Raw genomic sequence first — 21316 nt, forward strand, 5'->3', positions numbered from 1 at the left:
ATGATAAAGGAGTTCAAAAGGGCAACAAACACTTACAATAAACAACACCAGTCATAATCTCTCTCTCTGTCTCTCTCTCTCACACACACACACACACACACACACACACACACACACACACACACAAATAAATTGCATAAAAATACTTTGTAATTGGTTAAAATGTGGTCAGTGATCCTGGTGTTTTTTTGGTGGTGGTGGGGGGTGTTTGGGGTTGTTAGGGGGTGGGGTGCTTGGGGTTAGAAATGTCACTCTTCCTGTCTTCTAAACTTGACAGCCCTGTGTTAATTATAAAGATGCATCATGTGTGTGAACATTTTTTTTCATTAGATGTTTGGTTTTTAACAGTGCACTTGCACATTAGAAGCCTGTGACACATTAGCACAAGCATTTTAATATTTTTTTTCGCCATTAAATAACGTGTCCACCAATACAAGCTGTGGGAAGGCCGCTAGGTCCTGCTCTCCCACGCGCGCGCTGGAATGTTGAGATGACTCGCGCCAAAACGGACTGGCATCGAAGCAGCAGCACGAGGCTGTAGAGATGAGCGACGACGAGCAAAGCAAGCAGCCGTTTTCACACGGCGCCTCACCTATGAGGGGTGAAGGGGGCAAAAAACAGCCACGAATGCCGAAATGCTCCCGCTGCAGGAACCACGGCTTCGTCTCGCCTCTGAAGGGCCACAAGCGCTTCTGTAACTGGCGGGATTGTCAGTGCCAGAAGTGCAAACTGATAGCGGAGCGCCAGCGCGTCATGGCGGCTCAGGTAGCTAAGTTAAGCTAGCTATCCTTCACTCACCTCAAAACGTCCGTTAATGCTGTATAATCAACACTTTGGCTCTTTTTTGTTTATTTATTTATACATTTTTGTGTATATATGTATTTAAAAGCAAACAAAAACAAAATTACTACTTGTTTTCTCGTTTGTTAGTGTTTTTTTTTCTCTCGAAATTGCTAGTTTTTAACGGTCACTTTAGCCAAACAATGTATTTATATATTAACGTATCGAATTGTATCCCTTTAAAAAACACTTTCAGACTTCTTTTTAATACCTCTGTTAGCTCGTTAAACTAAAGTAACGGATAGTTTAAGTAACTAAGTACGTTGTTTACTTTCAGGATACAGTGTTTAGCTACAGTGTTAAAGACTGTAGGATTTTTAGCTGTTGTATAGCAGAAGGGTGTATTGTGTATTGGAGCAGAAATAAACACATCATGGATAAAGTTCAGTTTTTTAGTCAGGACGCAAGTGTAACATGTGACTAAACATTTATTGAGACCAATAATATATCTTGAGTTAAAAAAATAAACTAATCACTATATTCTGTGTTTTTCTTCAGGTGGCCCTCAGGCGTCAGCAGGCTCAGGAGGAGGAGATGGGCATCTGCACTCCAGTCAACCTGTCGGATCCGGACATTGTGGTGAAGAATGAGCCTGGAAGTGATTATGGCTTTGCAGTGGGAACGAGATCACCTTCATCCACCAGCACTGGATCTGCTTCTTCTCCCGCTGCTTCTGGTGAGACGAATTACTTGTAATTCAACCAGATGGAGTTGGTAGGAAGTCCAACATACAGTAATGATATGCACTTGTTGGTTTAAAGCATATCCAGTTAAAAGGCATGTGTAATTTAAGTGCTGTATAACGAGATAACAAAACAACTGCATGCTCAAACACATATGTTTATAACACATACACACACGAACATCAAACATGTATGTTTATAAAACATAGGTATGTGTGTTATACCTTCCTTGTTGAACAAAGTTTTAGTCTCATGGTATCTTAAGTACGTAACCTAGTGAACCGGAGTTAATGTATACAATGACAGAGACTTAAGCACTTCTGTACGTCGCTTTGGATAAGGGCGTCTGCCAAATCATGTAAATGTAAATGTAAATACCAAAGAAATCAACAAACCTTTTTTTGTTGGTTTTTGGTCCTCCAGTTTGCACTTCTAATTGAAATTATATGAAGCACAAAAGAGAAAATAGCAAATGCTGTTAGATAAGAGCTTACTTTTTTATACAGGTTATATAAATATAAAATCATCAGTCTTGGATTTTTTTTGCCACCAGTATACACCAGTTTTATCATCAAATATTTTGTCAGGACAGAGAGTAGAATTAATCTGAAAGAGAAAATAAACAATTATGACTGAGCTGTGTAATTAATGTCAGGGCAAGGCTTGAGATCAGAAAATTATTATAAATGTGTTTCTCTTGGCCTCTTGGTTGTCAATAAGTTGTACTTTTTTTGTACATATTTACATTTTGTGAGATATAAATTAAAATTAATGGTGACATGATACCATTTGAAAGAAAGCTTTTCAGCTGGTGCTGATACTGATAACTAACTGATATTGCTTTGTTTAAAAACATCTATGCTTTAAAATATATTTCATTTATTTTGAATATTTATATTTTATATAAATGTTTATTATATAATATATAAATAATAATATTTTATAAATACTATATTTCAATTTATATTTAATCTTTATTTTAATCTTTATCTATCTTTTTTATTTTATATTTGTAGTTTTCTGCTGCACGAATAAGATTGTTTTTTAAACCTAATTGTTACAGAATCTGATGTTTTCACTAATGCCTGATGTCTCATTATTTTTGCTGGAATCAGACAGAAACTGATCCTAGGTTTTGGGTGGTGCAGCTGAAAAATTGGTAATCTTAGAACTATGAATAAAACAGAAGTATACTTCTTATTTTACTTGTTATTTTTTCATATGACAAAATCGGAATAATATAAAGAATTAAGATCTGAGACAAGATCTAAATGATAATAAATAAATAATCATACCTTAATAATTGTTAACTAAGACCCTTAAATATCTCATAGCACATTTCAGCAAATCTAAGTAGAGCACATATGGAAACACCAAATTCACCAAAACTGAATTTAGGAGGAATGTCAAATGAAAAAGACTCCACTCCCTCACACAGCACCATAAGACACTTTTAACCCACTTAACTTGTGACTCGAGAAAATGTGTGTGTGTGTGTTTGTGTAAGTGAGTGTTGTGGTGGTTTAAGTAGAAACGTGACCATGGACAGTCTGTTCCCATCTTTCCATTCTCCATTTTTGTGACCCATTCATACTCGAACACAATACAATCAGTGAGGTACTCTCTTTGTTTTCAGAAAACACAGGGAGGGGATAATGGAGGAGCAACAGTGCCTGTAACATTCCGTCACTGAACATGTGCCTATCTCTAATTCTAGTGATTGTGCCTTGGCATGTTGGCCAATCATTTTGATGGCTCTCTGGCCAGAGATGTAGAGTCAAGAAGGGTGGGAGAGAGACAGGCTGTTCCTGCTTGTCTGATAGGACTGTGCTAGGAGGGAAATATCAGCCCGGTCAAGGCTGCTTAAATTTGATCTGTGCTGCTGTCATGGGACAATAGAGAGCAAAGTGGCACTTGCTGGTCATCTTCTGAAACCAGGGCATAGACGGCACATTCCAAACCTGCACATGAGATAATGTGGGAGGTGAAAAGATAATAAAAAGACAGTAATGACGCATTGAAGCATTTGCGTAGTTTAATAGCAGGGCCACTGGTAGGTTTCACCAGCAGATGGGGCCATAAGCTATGACAACACTGATCTTCATCGCTTGTAAAACAGAAGACAAATATGGCATGGAATTTAGCATTAAAATTTGAAATACATATATTTTTTAAAATCTTTTGAATTTACTCTGATTACCTGAGCTTTTAGGTTGTGTAATTATTCATGACCATTAAATTTAGTTCACAGTGGTTTGAATGGCTTTGTAAGGGTAAGATGTGTTGTTTCAGGGAGTCGCTCTTCATTGTCGCAGAGCCCCACTGCAGCCAGCAGGGGACACTCTGAGGGCTCTGCTGACATGATGGTGGATGCCTCCTACTACAACTTTTATCAGCCTTCCCGATACCCAGCGTACTACAGCAATCTCTACAATTATCAACAGTACCAGGTAACAACACATATGCAGTCACATAACACATTAGAAATCTCATACATATTCTGAACACTCTCAGAAATATAAAAATGAACTATACCTTTGCTTGTACAGTATTCTTGTAGGATGGTGTATCTTTCTTACTCATAATATGTATCTTTCATCTGAAAATGTTTTTATAGTGTAACTTTATAAAGGGATTGATGTTACATTAAAGGACTGTAATTAAAAAAGAAACATAAAAGGAAAATACAAATTAGTAACTAGATTGTATATTGCATGTGCAGCATTTAGTCTGTTTGAATTAAGCCATTCTGATACCCCCTGCAAAATAATAAGTGTTAAAACAGCAGCAACATGATGTTTATATATTGTAAGTTTTATATAGTAATCATTGCTGCAGAACCCATAACCATTCTACATAGTATTAATAGGCTAGAACTATTATAGTCATGTAAAATGAAATAAGATTTGGGGAGTTATTGGTGGGAATATGTTTACCATTAAACACAGTGGCTGCACATTTTATGCAGAGTGAGTGAATAGAATTGGTTAGTTAATAGAACAGTAGTGTTGACATGACTTTGTGTCTGGTTTTCCAATCCCACTTAAAAATCCACTCCAAACAGGAAGGATTGCTCCATATTAACTCAACAGCCATGAAGTAGACCACCATGGTACACTCATTTCCCCACTCACCTAAGCTGTGTCTTATGTGGTCCAGCAGAATGTGGTAATGAGCTGATTAAGTGGGTTAGAGCGCTTGTTTATACGGGTTCCTGTCAGTGAACCCAGCTGCCTGTTCTAACTTGGCTCGGTGGCACAGTGAGCATTTACGCATAGTGCCTGTCCTCCCGTTCCGAGCCAGTGGCTGAATACAGCAAGGAAGGTGTGTAGTCTTCATGCCACGCTGTCTCTTTTACAAATTGTTTACTTTACCATGCTTCCCCCAGTCGGAACTGCAACTAATGCTGCCACTGGGAGTTCCCTAACCCTTATCCAAGCCATGCCTTTCCAATGAACATCACTGAATTTGCCACCTTAAGTTACTCAGTTTGGCAAAAGATTTTAATGCATATCTTTAAATGCTTGAGGTGGAGTTGATATTTCTTTGGTTTTCTGGTCAGTTAGACCAGAGCTGCAAAAGCTACAAACAGGAGAAAAATATCTTACTTGCTTTAAAGATCAGATATGTCCGATACAAATAATTTTACTGACAGGGTTAGGCAGGGATACACTCCCTAAGTTAGCACATTTCACACATGTAATGTTAATATTTTGTATGTATGCCCTTGTATGTATGAGCATACTTGGCAAATGAGGCACATTCTGATTAAGTGTTAGCTTTATACCACATACTGTAGGTCTCTTCCAGGCTTTTCCATACAGTCATAATATATTGACAGATGTTCCACACTCCTTTGTTGAGCATTTTGTGTTATCAAGAGTGTAGTGTAACATGCAACACTCCTATGAACGTGATTGTATTGTCATGGTAATTATATTAGAAAATATTTCTGAAAACACAAATTAACATATATGAAAATGCCAGCAACTGATAATCAGGGATTTTAGTGAAACTGGATTTTATTTTTAATAGGCTCTGTGATAGAGAGCAAAGATGAGTCTTTTCACAAGGACGAGGCTGGTGGAGTAATAATGTTATTATGTTTTATATGAATAGGCTGTAAAGGTATGGCATATGATCCTCTGATGTAGGTAGTGAGATGGACGTAGATTTGAATAAGATTCTGAACCATGTATATAATGTTTGAAGACAGTTTATTTCCATCACTGTTTAACTATTGTACAACAAATAAAGAGCAGGTTCTTAGGTTCTTCTAAGAATTCTGTTTATTTTTATTCACTGACAGTTACAGTGATCTAAAAGCTAAAGGTGTCTAGCTTCTAATTAAGGCACGAGTTCCATCGTGTTACATAATGTTAAAGGTTTCCATTTACTCATATTGAATCGGACAATTTGAAATTGAGGACATCCTCAAAGTCGTGGTCCTTCAGCTTTGATATCCCATCAACCTGAGACACTTTTATTAACCTTTATCAATCAGCCAAGAAACCTCTGACATACGAGGCACTGTTCACATGGTGACATGATTGTAGTATGGAGATCATCCTGTATATTTACTCTGATTTATATTATAAAGTATCACCATTGTATCCTGGATGATTTATCCATGTGTGAAATAAATTAAACCAGTATTTCTTCTGGGACTTAAAAATGACTGGTATGTCCATGTGGGCTGTTGATGGAGCCATATTTCTTTATGTATGTGCAATAGGGTGCCTGACAGCAACATCCTGCACCATGGTCACTGCTTTCGTCACACTTCTTTGTGCCATTTGAATTGCAAAGGTTAATGATATTGCTATAGTGTTTCAGCACGCTTGAATACTTTAATGCTGATTTCATTATGCATAATGGCACTACCTGCTAGATTGCAAGGATTTATTTTCACAGTGTGTTGCAATGTAAACAAAGATAGACCAGATCTGAGCTGATGTTGCTTAGGTAGAACTGATGTTTCTTAGGTGTTAAAGCTGAAGATAGTAGCCTTAATTTTGCAAGACCTTATGTTATGTGGTGTTTTTAGCATTCAGCTTTACCAGTCAGCTGGAGACATTTAATTTTTGCTATTGTCAAGCATGACAAAAGCTTTGGGTATGTTGCATTCAGCCTGCACAGTCATATTTAAGTTTTCTGAAATCCTTCTACTAAATCTTATTAAATCCATTTTTAATAATATGCATTTCCTTAAAAATCTAATCCGTTACCATGGTCTACAATCCTTAGGTGATAGGTTGATAGAAATCAGTTTAGCGTTGCTGTAGGGGAAACGTTAGTGAATGAAGAAAATTCTCCCCAGCTTGTCTTTATCTGAGCACGTCCATCTCCTGCCCTCTACCATCTCAAGCAAGCAGGGCTGCGCTGCACTGCAGGTGGAGAATGAAAATATGAGGGTGGCGTAGAGGATCCAGATAGCTGATGGTGCCAGATAAGACCCCTCTGAGGGAGGTAAGGGAGATGAGCCAGCCCCTATTAATGGGTGCTGCACTGAAGCTTTCACACTAAATGTAGCACTGCACCCACACGTTAATACACAACTGTAACTTTCCTTCTGTTGAAAGGGAAAGTCGGACTTTACCATATATACGCAGATAAATTCCTACATGAATATGATGTAGAGAGATATGAATATTCATTATATATTTGAAAGATTTGTCTTGCGCTTAAACTGAACATATTACCTTTGTACATGAGTATGAGAGGTGTCAAATACAATACTAGTACTAATGAATGAGAGCAGTTTAAGACCATGAGGCCGAATTAGTCTGGCAAAAAATTGAATTGGATTAATATGAGCATTGAAATCGAACTGTGCCTTAAACAGTCATCCTCAATTCTTGCTGTGACAGATTTCAAATGCTTAGCCATGTGTGTTTCTGTTTTGCAGTGCATGTTTCAGTGGAGCATGTCCAGAAAAATACAGTTCATTTTTTTGTTGTATTTGTCATAGGCAATATGAGAAGCCCAGTGTAGATTAAATAACAGTTTATAAAGGTGTCTGGGATTGATGGGGTGAACAATAAATGGTGACATATTACTGGCTGACAGAAATCAAATTCCATAAAGCTAGAATTGAAAATCCCTTCAAGCTGCTTTGTTGCTGACTAGACAGCTCATTTTAAAGTTCTCACAAGATGGTAGAAAATTGACCTGAGAGGTGTTGCTGTTTATTTTGAGGGAATAACTTATCAGGTCTGAGAAGCCAGGTGAGACTCGTAAGGGCTGTAGACTATATCTTGCGTTTTTCATTTCATGATGAGACATGTACAACTTTGTTTTAAATAGCAGGCTTGTTTTCAGAATTTGTAATTTGTGTTGCATTGTTTTGTATGTACTATGATCAAGATGGCATTTTTTTTAACATTAAGGTGATTTGAGTTGATCCCCTTTGTATAAACACATACATACGAGCACCAAAATTATTGCCAATCTTGCTGAAATAATGTTTGTTGTTAATTAGCTGGAAGGTATCAGAGTATTAGAATCAATATTTTTAAAGTAAATCTGAAGTTTGAGGTAAATCTGAATTCTAAGAAAATGTAAACAGAACATATTTAAACATGAATCATATATTTAATTAAACTCTATGCATCACAATAATTGGCACCTAATCATGTTGGTATTTTATGTTTCCTTCTGCCATCACAACAGTACTGAGTCTTATTGTACAATTGAATTGAGTCTTGAAGGCATTTGAGAATACAGAGAAAGGTTCAATAAGATCACATCGTAGTATAGAATCCAGATCCTCTAGGGTCTAGAATCCTTTCTTGTGATATGTCCTCTTAAACACAGGAGACTTTGGTGGCCATGTAAACAGCTGAGATCACTGAAACATTTCTACATGGAATTCATTGTATGCTTAGGATCACTGTCATGCTGAAAGATCTACGCATTTGGGTAATTTGTAACTGGTACTTGACCAAGTATCCAAGGGTCTGTTGAGAAAAGGAAAACAGTGCCATAGAACCTCTTCTATAACTGAAAACCAGGATTAGTTTTTTTTAAATATATACATTCTTTTTTATGCAGAACCCACCACAATTTGACCATAGAACCCAGTTTCAGTGAGCATATTTCATTTGCATTTTTAATGTGAAATACTAGGGCTGCTGTACATTGACATGGATTTATTCTAAAATAAATTTTAGGTGGAATAATTTTGGAGATAACTGCATTCATATTTCATATTTCCAGTTCCATTAATCTTACAACGTGGTTGGGTGTTTGTATGTCTGTGTCTGTACGTGAATCATTTCACTTTGAAGCAGATGCCCAGTGGAGATAGCCGCCTGTCCAGCCACAACATGTCCCAGCAATACCGTATGCACTCCTACTATTCTGCAGCTTCCTATCTTAGTCAGGGCCTGGGCACTTCTACCTGCATGCCCCCCATTTTCACCATGGAGGACAATAACATCTGCCCTGAGGCCAAAACTGCAGGTCAGTGTCTTCATCATTCTTCCACCCCTTCCTCCTTTCTCTCTCACATACACACATGCCCATACCACTCACAGGCCCATAAAGTTTTATCCAGAGTTTATCAACAGCGTGCACAAAGTACATCTGAGGGAGGCTCACTATGCAAGTCAAGAGCACCATAAAATTCACACAAATAAATAAATTCAAAAGTAAAACTTTTATTATAGCTATTTGTTCTTAGGCCTTGGAATTTAAAGTGACATGAGCTGCATGTACAAGTGCAGAAGTCACACTTTTTTAATACTTTAGTTTCTTGTTGCACATATCATAAATGCACACAAATGTCTGCCTGATGAACTGCCCAGAGCTGCTCAATTTATGGACAAATGCTTGGGAAGTGATGTTGATCAACATCTTGCAATCTTTTGTATTTTAATAGACCCAATGTTCCCTCATCTCTTGAAAGCCTTTACCTGTTTGTGTTCTTGATGAATTTTACATGCTGCTTACCCATGAGGGTGCCTGTCCCCCTGCACTCTCACTCCAGGGTGTCCTACGCTCCATTACAGTACAAAAGCACTCCAGTCTGGGTGGTCTCAAAACATTGATATTAACTACCCAGTTGCTGGAGTGATGGCTGTTTCCTGTGACTAGCATTAAACAAATAATATGAGGCTTGTTTGCACCAGTAGTAATAACTCCAGTGCTCAACAAAGTGATCTATAAAGATTAAATCCATTTGCCTTACAAATTCAGGCTATTATAGGTTAGTGTTTAGATGAAAATTAATTGCAAATCTTTTATTTTCTTATGAAAATCATCATACATTTTACACATCCAGTATGCACATAGGCAATGGCATGTTATCTGGTCATTTTTTGCCACAGATCCTGTTTATGCCAGATCCATGAAGCCAGCTAGATAACCTTCCTAATGTTAGTAATGCATACACTTCTGGCTGTCATGGTATAATTTGACAGGTGTGGCTATTGTTAAAAACCCACAGAGAATATGATAGTATACTTCAAGGCTTATACGGAAACCTGTGACAAATTACTAATTTACAAAAATTAACTTCACAGCTAGCATAGAATAGCTGGTTGACACTACCACATTTCTAGTTTGCGTGATAATGTAGTATTTAGAAAAAGTACAGGTAAAGAGATGTCCTATGCCCTATTAATAGTTTTGTCTTGGGCTTTTTAGGTTTCCCAAAAAAACACTTAACATCGTTGGATTGACTAGATTTTAGAAATGTCCAGAGGTACTTTGAGTCACCTTTTAGGAGATTATATTGACTCAGACGATGAGTATTACAGGAGCATTATTAAAATAATAAGCCGTTTTGTGCTTGTCTTCTCCAATGCTACTCTGTTTAGATGGTCTTATTCGGAATGACATGGCCATGACCTTGCATGCATGGCCAGGCTGGCATGGCCAGAAAAAGGCTGTTATCTGCAAAGAGTTGCTGCCTGTTCTAGTGTGGTGCACATAGATTTCACATTCTTTCTATCATCATTATTAGTACAGGGTACAGGCAGTACAACCAGGCTCGATTAGCTATTTAGATTAGATTCCTGAGCACAGTTCACAAGTTATTGCACAAGCTGACACAGAGATTATGTTCTGTTCATTATGTCTATCTATCTATTGATCTATCAATCTGTCTGTCTGTCTGTCAGTCTGTCTATTCTTATTCTATACAGTATTTATTAGATGGAAGACATTTGAGTTGGAGATCAAAAAATGGTTTTGAGACAATAGATCAGATTTTATTCCCTGATATTTACATCTATATACAGTATGTAAATCAACAAGGAAATGGCACCTTTTGTTTGAATCCACCCATCTGTTGTCAGATGATCAATAATATTGGAACATATGACAGGTATATCTTGTTGCCCAGATGTGCCCTGTTAAATTGATCATTTAAACAATTAACATTTTGAAGGTGAGAGAAGAGAGAAAATCTAGCAGAGCCATTGCACAAGCATTGTTTAAAAGATTTAAATGGTGTAAATAAGTAACAGTTCCTCTCCAAATTACATTTTGACACTGCAGAAACAGCCTGATCTTTGGACCTTAAGATGTAATGCTCTTGTAGACATATGTCTTTCTATGAGAAGGCTTGTGAGTGCCCCATACACCTGCTGTGCCTCCTGTGCTCCCACCCTGCACAATGTGTATTTATTTCCCCCTTTCTCTGTGGTGTGGTGAGGGTGGAGTGGGGGGAAGTAATCAGTTGGCCAAATATGAGGCCAAATAACCTTCAGGAATGCCATGCTGTCCTTTCTGAGCAGCCCTGTCTGCCGGTGTCTCGGGAAAATTGCCTCTGGGGTTAGTGAGCGGGAACAGTTAAGATTTACAAACAATGATGAAGCTTGTCATGCGTCTTTCTCCATCCGTCACGAGTGGCGGCCCTGCCGGGGCGTCCAAGTGTTCTTCATAAAAGCCAGCTCGCTGTGAAATACGCCCCTGTGCGCACTTTACTGCCGCGAGCTCGTCAGCAGCGCTTTGCTGTAAATCGTCCACGCCACTAGTGACACCACACTCCATCACCCGCCTGGGGTTGGCTTACATCCACCCCACATCTCTCTCCTAACCCATCCTCCTGCCCCGTCATGCTCTGAGATGATGTGCTCCCTGTGAGTTATATTGGAATTTTAGTGTTATACGAGACAGGTTTAACCATTTACTTTCTTTCTTGTTTTTGTTGTTGTTGAATATTGCTAAAAGTTTCATGTAGGAAGGGAATAATGTCTTAAGCAGTTCTAAAAATAAGGACACCAGTTAGTATATCATGTAGTAAGCAAATTCAGAAAGTAAATCTTTAAGTTTTAGCTGTCATTTATTTGGGTTTTAGTAGTTTTGTCAACTTTACAAATTCAATACATTTGAATCTCAAGTTTTATTTTCTAGTAATAGAACGTGTAAAGCTTTTCAAGGCTATGGATATTTATTGATCTTACTGTTCTTTGTGCTGTGTCTCTAAGCCACAAGAGTAATGGATGCATCTCATTATTATTCACATTTGCACTTGTTAAAGTAAGACTCCTTTCTGTGCAAGGAATTTGATATTTGTATTCATATCATTTGCTTGAAGAAATGCTGAATAAAAGCTATTTTGTTTAGTCATTTCAAATTTTAAAATAAGCTTATAATGTTTACCAAATCTCCACTTTAACAAAGAAATATAATAAAGTGTGATATTGATTACAAAAATTAGAAAATTGTTATTCTCTCAGATCATCCCTCACAGTTGATGTGGCCGAAGAACCAGCTGTTCTTCACAGATCATTTAGAACTAAAATGTAAGTGAGTTGACCTCAGTGTTAAAAGATGTACTTAACAATATTTCCCATTGCTAAGTAGTTGCCTTCGCCGTTTTCCCATTTTCCCGTTTGGCATTACAAGTTTAATACAAGATCAGTATTTTTGATTACTCATCTTATCAAAAAAAAACATTATTTTAAAAATGTACAGTGGACCAACACATTATTTAAATGCTTAATATAATGAATTACCTAAAGTTTCAGTGTAGTCTCAACTCAAATTACATGGGAACCAACAAAAACACAGGTTGTGACAAAATAAGTACTTTTAGATCAAGTACATACAAACTACATTTCTGGAAAAAGACAGTTTCACAATAATCAAAGGCCCTATTCACTCTTTCAGATTATTTCAACAATGAAAACTTTCTCTAAATGCTGTGAAGTGTGAAATAATTCAACAGGAAGAGGTGTAACGTCTCATGTAACATAGAAGCCATACTTCTTTTGTCAACATGACTAATCTATTCGATTGACATCACACCTAGCAGAGCAGTTAACTAGAATTTTTTTCCTGTAAATTGACAGTCTGTTATGTATATTTTATATGTATACTTTAATGTTTAATTAGCTGTGTTTTTTTAGTCTGATTATTCCTGCAAGGATAACAGCCATCTCACTGGCAGCTCTGTGGCATTTTTCATGTTTACATTAGCACCAAACAGAAGTTAGTGCACTGTTAGATATATTTGTTAAATTTATTTACATCCCTTATTTTCCTAAGTTAGTTAGATAATTTTGGTGTCTAGATGAGTGGATATTAACAATGGAAGTGCTTGTGTTGCTGAGTTATGATATCTTATATGCTGTCATCCATATTCTGTCATTTGGTTTTCAAGCAGGAAAATTATTGAAGCACATGATTCTATTTGCCAACATATTACACTTCTGGTCCAAACATGATATATACAATGTGGACAGTAGTTTGTTGTAGTGTTAATTTCGTCACCTATTTTTAATTTAGTCTTAGTCTTAGTCTTGTGCCAAATGTCCTTGTTAGTTTTAGTTATATTTAGTCATTCACATATCTTTTTTGTTAGTCAAGTTTTAGTCGACTAAAAGTCTCGTCGTTTTAGTCTAATTTTAGTCAAAAGAAAACTCAAGGTCTCTTAGTCAAGTTTTAGTCGACTAAAAGTCTTTTAATTTTAGTCTAGTTTTAGTCAAAAAATTGTAGTCTTTTTTAAAATAACACGTTATTACTGTGATTATTACTGATAAACATTTCAGTAAAAAAAAATATGTTTCACATATCTCAAACATTGGTTTAATGTCATAATTACCTGACAAAATACACTTGTTGAATGATTTTTGTTGAATGCAAATGTTAAACGTGTCTGGTTTTCAATTTCTGATTTAGGAGACACATTCACAAATGATTGACCTGTTCTGAAGAGTATTTTATTTTAACCAACACAATTCAAAAGCTGGGGCCCAACAGACTCCGACTGACAATTTAAGTTACAAAGGTTTTTAGAACTGTTTTGGTTGCCTTGTGTCTCATGTTTCTGTTCAAATCAGAAATAAAATAAATATACAGTACTCAGAAAAACTGAAAAGAATAGGCCTACTTTACTTTGGGCCTAAAATACAACCTATTTACAGTCCGTGAATCACAAAAGTATGAGAAGTTGAGAACACTCGTTTAAACAGTGCATACACTCGAACTTGACTGCACATCACATTTTTTACTTTATTGATACTGCTTTTAATCGTAATGCAAAGACCGGTCATCGGGACATAAGCTGTCATGTACAATAAAAGAGCCTGCGCAGCGACAGGAAATAACGTTATAATTTAACACAAAAAGCATGCCTAGACGGTGGACTTGCGCTCAGGATTTTTTTTTTTTGAGCGGCGTGTGGACGAATTGTTTCTACGCACACACTAAACAGCGCAAAGCCGCGAACTCGTTCTGAATATTTTAAAGGCGTAACAGCTGATGAAAAAGCAGAGACAATTGTAGATGAAAATGAAGAGAGATTTTATCTTAGTTTTTATTTCATACAAAACATTTTCGTCTCGTATTTTTTTATCATCAATAATGTCTGTTAATTTAGTCTTAGTCAGCGTTTTTGGACAGTGGTGCAGTCTTGTCATCGTCTCATCTTAGTCATGAAAAAAAAAACGTACATATTTGTTCATTTGAACATATATGTTGTTGACGAACATATTTCGTCTCTTCTGACGAAATTAACACTAGTTTGTTGACACCTGACCATCACACCCATGATTTTTGAACACCACATTTCAGATTTAGTCCCTTTTTTGGTTATATTAAAGTACATTGTACAAAGTATATTGTGTTCTAGTTCATCCAACTTAGAAGCTGAATATGGTATGCAGGGTTTCCTGCAGAAAATTTGTTAGTTAAGGCGGTAGGGTTATATTACTAATACAATAACAGGCTTAAATAATCCACTCATAAAGTCCACTCATAAGTCACGAACACGCGTTTTATCAACTGGCTAGTTATCCTCCAGACAGTGACGGACCACGTTTTTCTCTGATTTCGGCCGTGTGGTGCGCGTGCCCGCTCGCAGTGCGAAACTATTCTCCGAGATGCACTTGACGGCCTTTTGTGCAGCGGATTTTTTTTTTTTCTTGGATGACCTGGTTAAGGCAGTAGGGTTTCCCAGCTTAGGCGGGCCGCTTAGTGCTGCGGGAAACCCTGGTATGCATGTTTTTCCTTATGATTAATAATGATTTCTGTTGACTTGTATGTGGAGTTAATTTACTATAGTTAAATGTAGCATTTTATGGATACAAAATATACACATCAAACCCCAAATGACACTCTTTTGTTAGAATGGGCCTGGAGGTGAAATCCATGACTGGAGTCTAACTACAGTTTGCTGTCTAAAAGCTTTAGGCACACAGTGACTCCTCCATTTCATGCTGTCTTGCCCTCTCTCTTGCTGATGCTAAATGCTTTGTCTTTTCTCTCTCTATGGATTGGTTAAATACCAGTGTAATTGTCTGCTCTGGTCTCAAGCACTGTTGTAATGTGTTGTAGAACATCACCATTAAGACTTGCCTGAGGCATTGGAGAGATTAAATGTGTAAGGAGCATTGCTTTATGTTCCTCACCAGCCATTGCCACTGTCCAGTGCTCAGAATGGTTGAGCCACTGGGACACAGACATATTGAAAAGAGTAGATACTAAAGTAGATACTAAAGTAGAGACCTGCCAATATAACTAGATATCAATGGAAATGGAGAAAATTTGAGATTACTCCTTTCTTGATAAACCAAGCTGGAATGGCTGTTTCATGCAAATGTTTAAAAAACGCATCCAAGTGGGTTTAATATTTTCTTAATGTTTATAGTTAAGCCCAACATTGACCAGTGATTGTGCCCTATGATATCATAGCACAAAAAGTGAGTAAGGGATAAGAGCCGAGGAAGTTATAAGCTTCGAAAAGGTAGATTTGTGTTTAATTTTAAACCATTGCAATGTTAGTGTGGCTATGAAAAGCTTCTTTTGTATGGTTTTGATCAATTCTCTGTCTGACTTTCTGACATTAAGATCCCAATCTGAATGTAATGACACACGTATTTCACCCTTGGGAGTTTAGTCTGTGCTCTACCCCATGATGCTATTTTTATTTTCACATCTCTAATTCCACATCACAATTATTTTCACCTATTTTAACAGAATGACAAGAAATCCCTCAAAGCATTGATTGCATGTCTCAGGTCATTATAGTATATCCATAATGTTTCGACAGATCAGAGCATGTGTCCAGAGATGGACAGGTCATTTTGTGGAAGCTGGCTGAGTGCCAGTGATTTAGCATGGAGGAGGGCCTGTCAATTCTCTCAATGACACTCTCCGGCTGGGGACAGATTGGTTAACAATGTGGGACTGGAGGTGCTTATGTGTTTAATTAGCCTCTGACCCTCACTTGATGCCTTCTGTCAGACACTACTGGCCACTCATGCTATTCTCTAATAGTCCAATAATGGTCATTGGAGGTGTTGGTTCCAATAGGTAGTCATGAAAATATAGTGAAAACTGCTTGGTCCTCTTTAAGAATTGTATTTTGCCTTCAGTTATCAGAGACATTTTATGATGATTTGTTTTAGAATTTACATAGAGTGCAAATGTATTAGTCTCTTATTGGTTTTGTTTTCAGGGTACTGTTTCTGATTTGTTTGGTCCATAAGCAGTAAAAGCTTAGTCTGTGAGAATGTCTCTGTTGCCGCTATTGACTGGTTTGAGGAGTCAGAGTTTGTTTAAGGTTTAAGTCTCCACTGAATTTTCTGCTTCATAAAGTCCTGCCAAAGCTCTAATGATGGAGAGTGATGCGCATGTCTCTCAATAAGACAGACCTCCATCTCTTGTTGCCCTTATATCTTCCTTGCCGCCCTAGAGGATAGCTTTGCAAAGTGCATAACTAAGATTTAATTATTGTTTGAAACAGTAGATTATGTTAGTCTAGCTATATTGTTTTTTAAAATACTTGCATTTATATTTTTTGTCTATTATTTATTTAGTGTTTATTTCATTGCTTCTTTATTTACAGCTCAGTATTATACAGGCCTTATATGTAAGTACATAGCAGAGTATGTATATCTGTGTTTATCTAAGTGGAGGGATTAGGCACCCTCATGGCCCTGTGCAGGTAGTATATGAGCTCTGGCAGAAAAGCCTTATCCACAATAGATCAGGCCTAAATTACCATCTTCTCTCACATCTGGGCTTTTGTTCACTTTTTGTTCCGACTGCCAGAAATGATTGAGCTCCATTCACCTTCTCCCCTCCCCTTTTCCTGGGCTTCAAAAAAAAAAAGACTTCCTTTTGTTAAAACACACAAAGACTGGTTAATAGTTTGGAAATATAAGATATTCAGTTGAACAGAGGTGAATAGGGCAAAAGTTCACGGAAGAGAATACGTTCTTTCTGAACAGAGAGAAGGGTAAATCTTCTCTTGTTTCAGTACTGTTCTACGCATGACAGACATGTACAAGTATTTAAACAAACTTGAGTTCCTGCCAAATCTCGGCTTCAACATTTTTTGTAACCCTGTATACCATACCAATGCCTCTGTATGAAATGCATGATATCAGATTTAGAACAGGAATTATTTGCTTTTCTTAAGGTTACAGTATTTCACTCTTAACTCAGACATCCCTATATATATTACGTTTTTTGAACATTGTTTAACTGCTTCATCATTTAAGAACATTAAAAGTATTGTAAAACATTTGATAGGCTCCACATTCATCTGGATTAAGTGGCAATTAGGTGATGATTATACAGAACAAAGCTGTGACACAGAACATGTCTGCATGCCACGCAAGCCCCAGTCTGTTATTTACCTTTTATACAAATGACCTACCAGTCACCCTCAAATGCTTTTGCCTTTAATTACACCATAGTTTTTTTCCCCCTGATGAACTCCTTTAGAATTAACACAGCCACTAATTCCAAATCCCTTATCTCTCTCACACCATGTTATTGCTGTTCACGGAGCATCTCTGCAGTTTAGCTACACAAACATTAGTATTAACGATTGGTTGGTTTGGAATGGGTGACAAACTGCAGACAGCATGCCGAGTCCTGAAGCCTGAAACCAATCAGAAGGTTAATGAGGAGAAAAATTGCTCCTTTTTTCACCAGTGCTCCTTAATTACCTCCATGGCAGAGCAGAGCACTGGGTAGAAGGAGGAGAATAAAGGCAAGAGTGGCATTGAGATGAACTTTATATTGTCTCTTGTGAGTTACGAACGTCAGCTGAATTAGATTTATGTAATCCCTTTTGCATTGTAACTTCCATAGACCGCACAGACACTATAGTATCAGTTTTATATGTGCAGTTAGTTAAGTACTGAACTGAACTGGCTCAGTGCACAAGTCATGATCCATGTGTTTATAGTAATGTAGATTATTCTAATAGAGTGTGCTATCAGTGTTTCAAATTAAAATTAGCATCACAGATAATTTGTCATTACTGTGAGTGCAATAAAACTGAATACATAACCAACTGGAAAAAATAACATTTAACAGTTATATTCTTATTAATTTTCTTACCAGTAAAATTTCCATTATTTTCCTGCTAGTGTTTTGTTGAGAGAGTGTTAAAGAAAGCTAAATTCAGTTGATATATTGCTTATCCAGCACTGCTTGTTCTACATCTGTCTATACTGTGCATGCCCAGCACTCAATATGACATCAAGTTCAATGGTTCTGCCCAAGGGGCTTGAACTCACCTCTGCCTGCGTGATTTATGTTTGCGAGCACTTTGTCTACTTTGTTGTAATGTTGAGTGCTGTCACTATTATAATTGCAAAAAGCTGACAGATTGCATGTACACTGACTTTCAAAGCTGAGGCTGTAAAAATGTTTTCACTCACCAATTTCTCACATTAGTATGTAATCCACAAGGCATTTGGGCAGTTTTTGCAGATTTTACAGTAAGGAAAAATAAATATGCAAACACTTTTGTTTTTGTTATTAATATATATTAAGTGTTCTAAATGTTAGATACAAATTTAATATAATAAGTATATATAATATATAAGTATATATATGTGTGTATATATATATGTGTATGTGTGTGTGTGTGTATGTGTGTGTGTGTGTATAATACTTTCAGTACGTACTGTATGTTCATTTCAAAATTCCACACATAGTGTATTTTTCTAATATTAGTAGTTTGTCTCAGAGTTTTTGTTGACTCATTCCTCTTGGCAAATCATCTTATTTTCTTCAAAATATAAGGGTCCTACAAATTTAGACCAGCAGTCTCTTACATCAAAGCTCTTATCACTCCCTGCACTGCACCACACTCCCTCAGATCCTCTAGCACTGCTTGACTAGTCCCAACCTTTTTCAGGGTACAAGGTAGGTCTGCATCAAGACTCATCTCTGTTCTAGCACCTAGGTGGTGGTATGAAATTCCCATAAATGTGAGAACAGCCAAGTCACTGGCTGACAAAGGCCAGTTAAAGACTTACCTTTTCCTGAAATACATAAACTAGCACTTGTTTTATTATTTTTTTAATTGTTTATCTGTGTGCCTTTCTTGCTGTATTACCTCCCAACAGAGTTTTAGATTGTAGATCAGTGAATCAGTATCAATATATTCACTTATATTCACTGTGAATATCAATCAGTATCAATATATTCACAGACAAAGCACTTTTTACATCACTCTGGATATGGGCATCTGCCAAATGCCATACATGTATTTGGAAATAATAGTAGTTTTGCTGCATTGTTCACATGTTTGAGCCTCTGTGCTTTGCAGCTTTCTCTGATGATGGCGTTCCTGACACCAGCTTAGCCTGCATGCCCATCAGCCCTATGGGGAGTGCTGAGAACAAGGCAGAATGTGAGCCCAACTCTGACTCTGGAGCATTTACTGTGGACTCCATCATAGAGGGAGCTGCCAAGTAAAAGTCTCAGAGAATATACCAGCTGCACTTGACTTATCTCATGGCACTAGGGTATTAAGGCCATGTTTTTTCTCTCTCACAAGATCAGCATTATATGCTAAATAAGTTGTGACCATCAAGTTTAGATTTTCATTATAATTTGTTTCAGTTCGATTTCACCCAATAGCTTCATAATCATTTAGATGCCTTCTGCTTTTTTGAAATCACAAGACAGTTAAAGAGTTTTAGTAAACAGAAGACCTTTTAAAATGTGTGTCTGATCATTACACAAACAAAAAGATCATTTTTTCCCTAGAAAAAGTTCATTCAATGTTTGCATGTGAAACTGCAATCTGCGGTACATGTCAGCTTTATAACTGTTATTATTGCTTTAATAAATACAAATGTTTCCACCACATTTACCATTATTGTAAAGCAAATGAGTTTCTCCCGATGCTATGATATTCAGTCTCAGATCATTTTTAGCACCTTTCATCCAGACAACAGGGGATGCAGTTATGGGTTAGTATGCAGGAAGGAATACTAATGAATTATGCTTCAATCTCACTACAAACAGTGCGTTGTTTATTTATGGCCACCAGCAAAAGGGCATCATTTAAATTTGGATGATTTGCATCACTATCTACCTCCTTGAATTGTGAGAGGTGCTTTAACACACTTTAGTTTATAAGCTGTATATGAGTGCTTCTGCCCTTCCTTTGCACACCCCAGAGTTGTACTGTTTGCCCTTGAAAATATCCCTGAATAATGTGTGATAACTTGCCTTAATTAACAAATATACTCTACACAGCCTCAGATCAGGGCAATAATTTTTATACATTTTGACATAATAATAAAAAAACCCAAAAAAAACACAAAACAAAACATAAGTACATATATCTGTTGCAAATAGATCTCTGCCATTAACTTAGACACAGTTTAAAGAAAATATATATTATCCGGCAAAATATTTTGTACTATATCATTTTTATACTCCAGAAAATGAAATATCTTCCAGTTAAATAAGGCAAGTTGTATTACACAAGCAAGTCATTTGTGTGTATTTTATTTTATTTGTATTTTATTTTCTTAATAATAAAGCAAGAAGACTGAATCACTCATTTATTTCTACTATTATGAAGAGTGGAGGTGTTACCATTTTAGACAATTTGTTCATGTTAAGATTTACTTCCTTAATTATTGCAACACTGAGTTGTGAGCTGTACCACAAACTGGTTCTATTGCTTTAGCCTCTACACTGTGTTACTGTGACTGACTGTTATGGAGATTAATTTCAAATGCCATGTTACAAAAGCGGCAGTTATTGTTATGTCTTAATAAAACAGCAAGAAAGCTCATTTAAAGTGCTGTGGTGTTTATGCAGCTGTGTGCCCTGGGAAAATAGAAACTGTTATTGATGACTGATTTTTACACCGCTTGTGAATACAGTGCACCACATAAAGCCAAAAAAGAAAATTACTTGTATTTTCTTTGCCCAAGACGCTGAAAGCATTTATTCTATTTTGCCCCATCTGCTATAATCAATAACCTGACCAGCTTGGTTTTTTTTATCCTTTTTTTATTAAACACACTTAACTCTTAATTTCATCCCCCAGTGGTTTTAGTGAGAAGAATGTG

The 21316-nt window shown here is 36.8% G+C and overlaps 1 protein-coding gene across 2 annotated transcripts; it reads left to right on the forward strand.

Annotated features, from left to right (window-relative positions):
* Positions 1 to 433: 433 nt before the first annotated feature.
* dmrt1 (doublesex and mab-3 related transcription factor 1) lies at positions 434 to 19852 on the forward strand. Of its 2 annotated transcripts, none has more exons than XM_060883807.1 (5): positions 434 to 765; positions 1339 to 1516; positions 3816 to 3973; positions 8813 to 8987; positions 19552 to 19852. In XM_060883807.1, the coding sequence occupies exons 1-5, from the start codon at positions 544 to 546 to the stop codon at positions 19698 to 19700; spliced, it is 882 nt and encodes a 293-aa protein (XP_060739790.1). In that variant the 5' UTR covers positions 434 to 543; the 3' UTR covers positions 19701 to 19852. The 2 variants fall into 2 exon arrangements, with proteins under 2 accessions (XP_060739790.1, XP_060739791.1); XM_060883808.1 differs by having other exon boundaries at positions 8816 to 8987.
* Positions 19853 to 21316: the final 1464 nt, after the last annotated feature.

Source organism: Tachysurus vachellii, chromosome 12 (assembly GCF_030014155.1).
Source record: "Tachysurus vachellii isolate PV-2020 chromosome 12, HZAU_Pvac_v1, whole genome shotgun sequence".
NCBI classification, from domain to species: domain Eukaryota; kingdom Metazoa; phylum Chordata; class Actinopteri; order Siluriformes; family Bagridae; genus Tachysurus; species Tachysurus vachellii.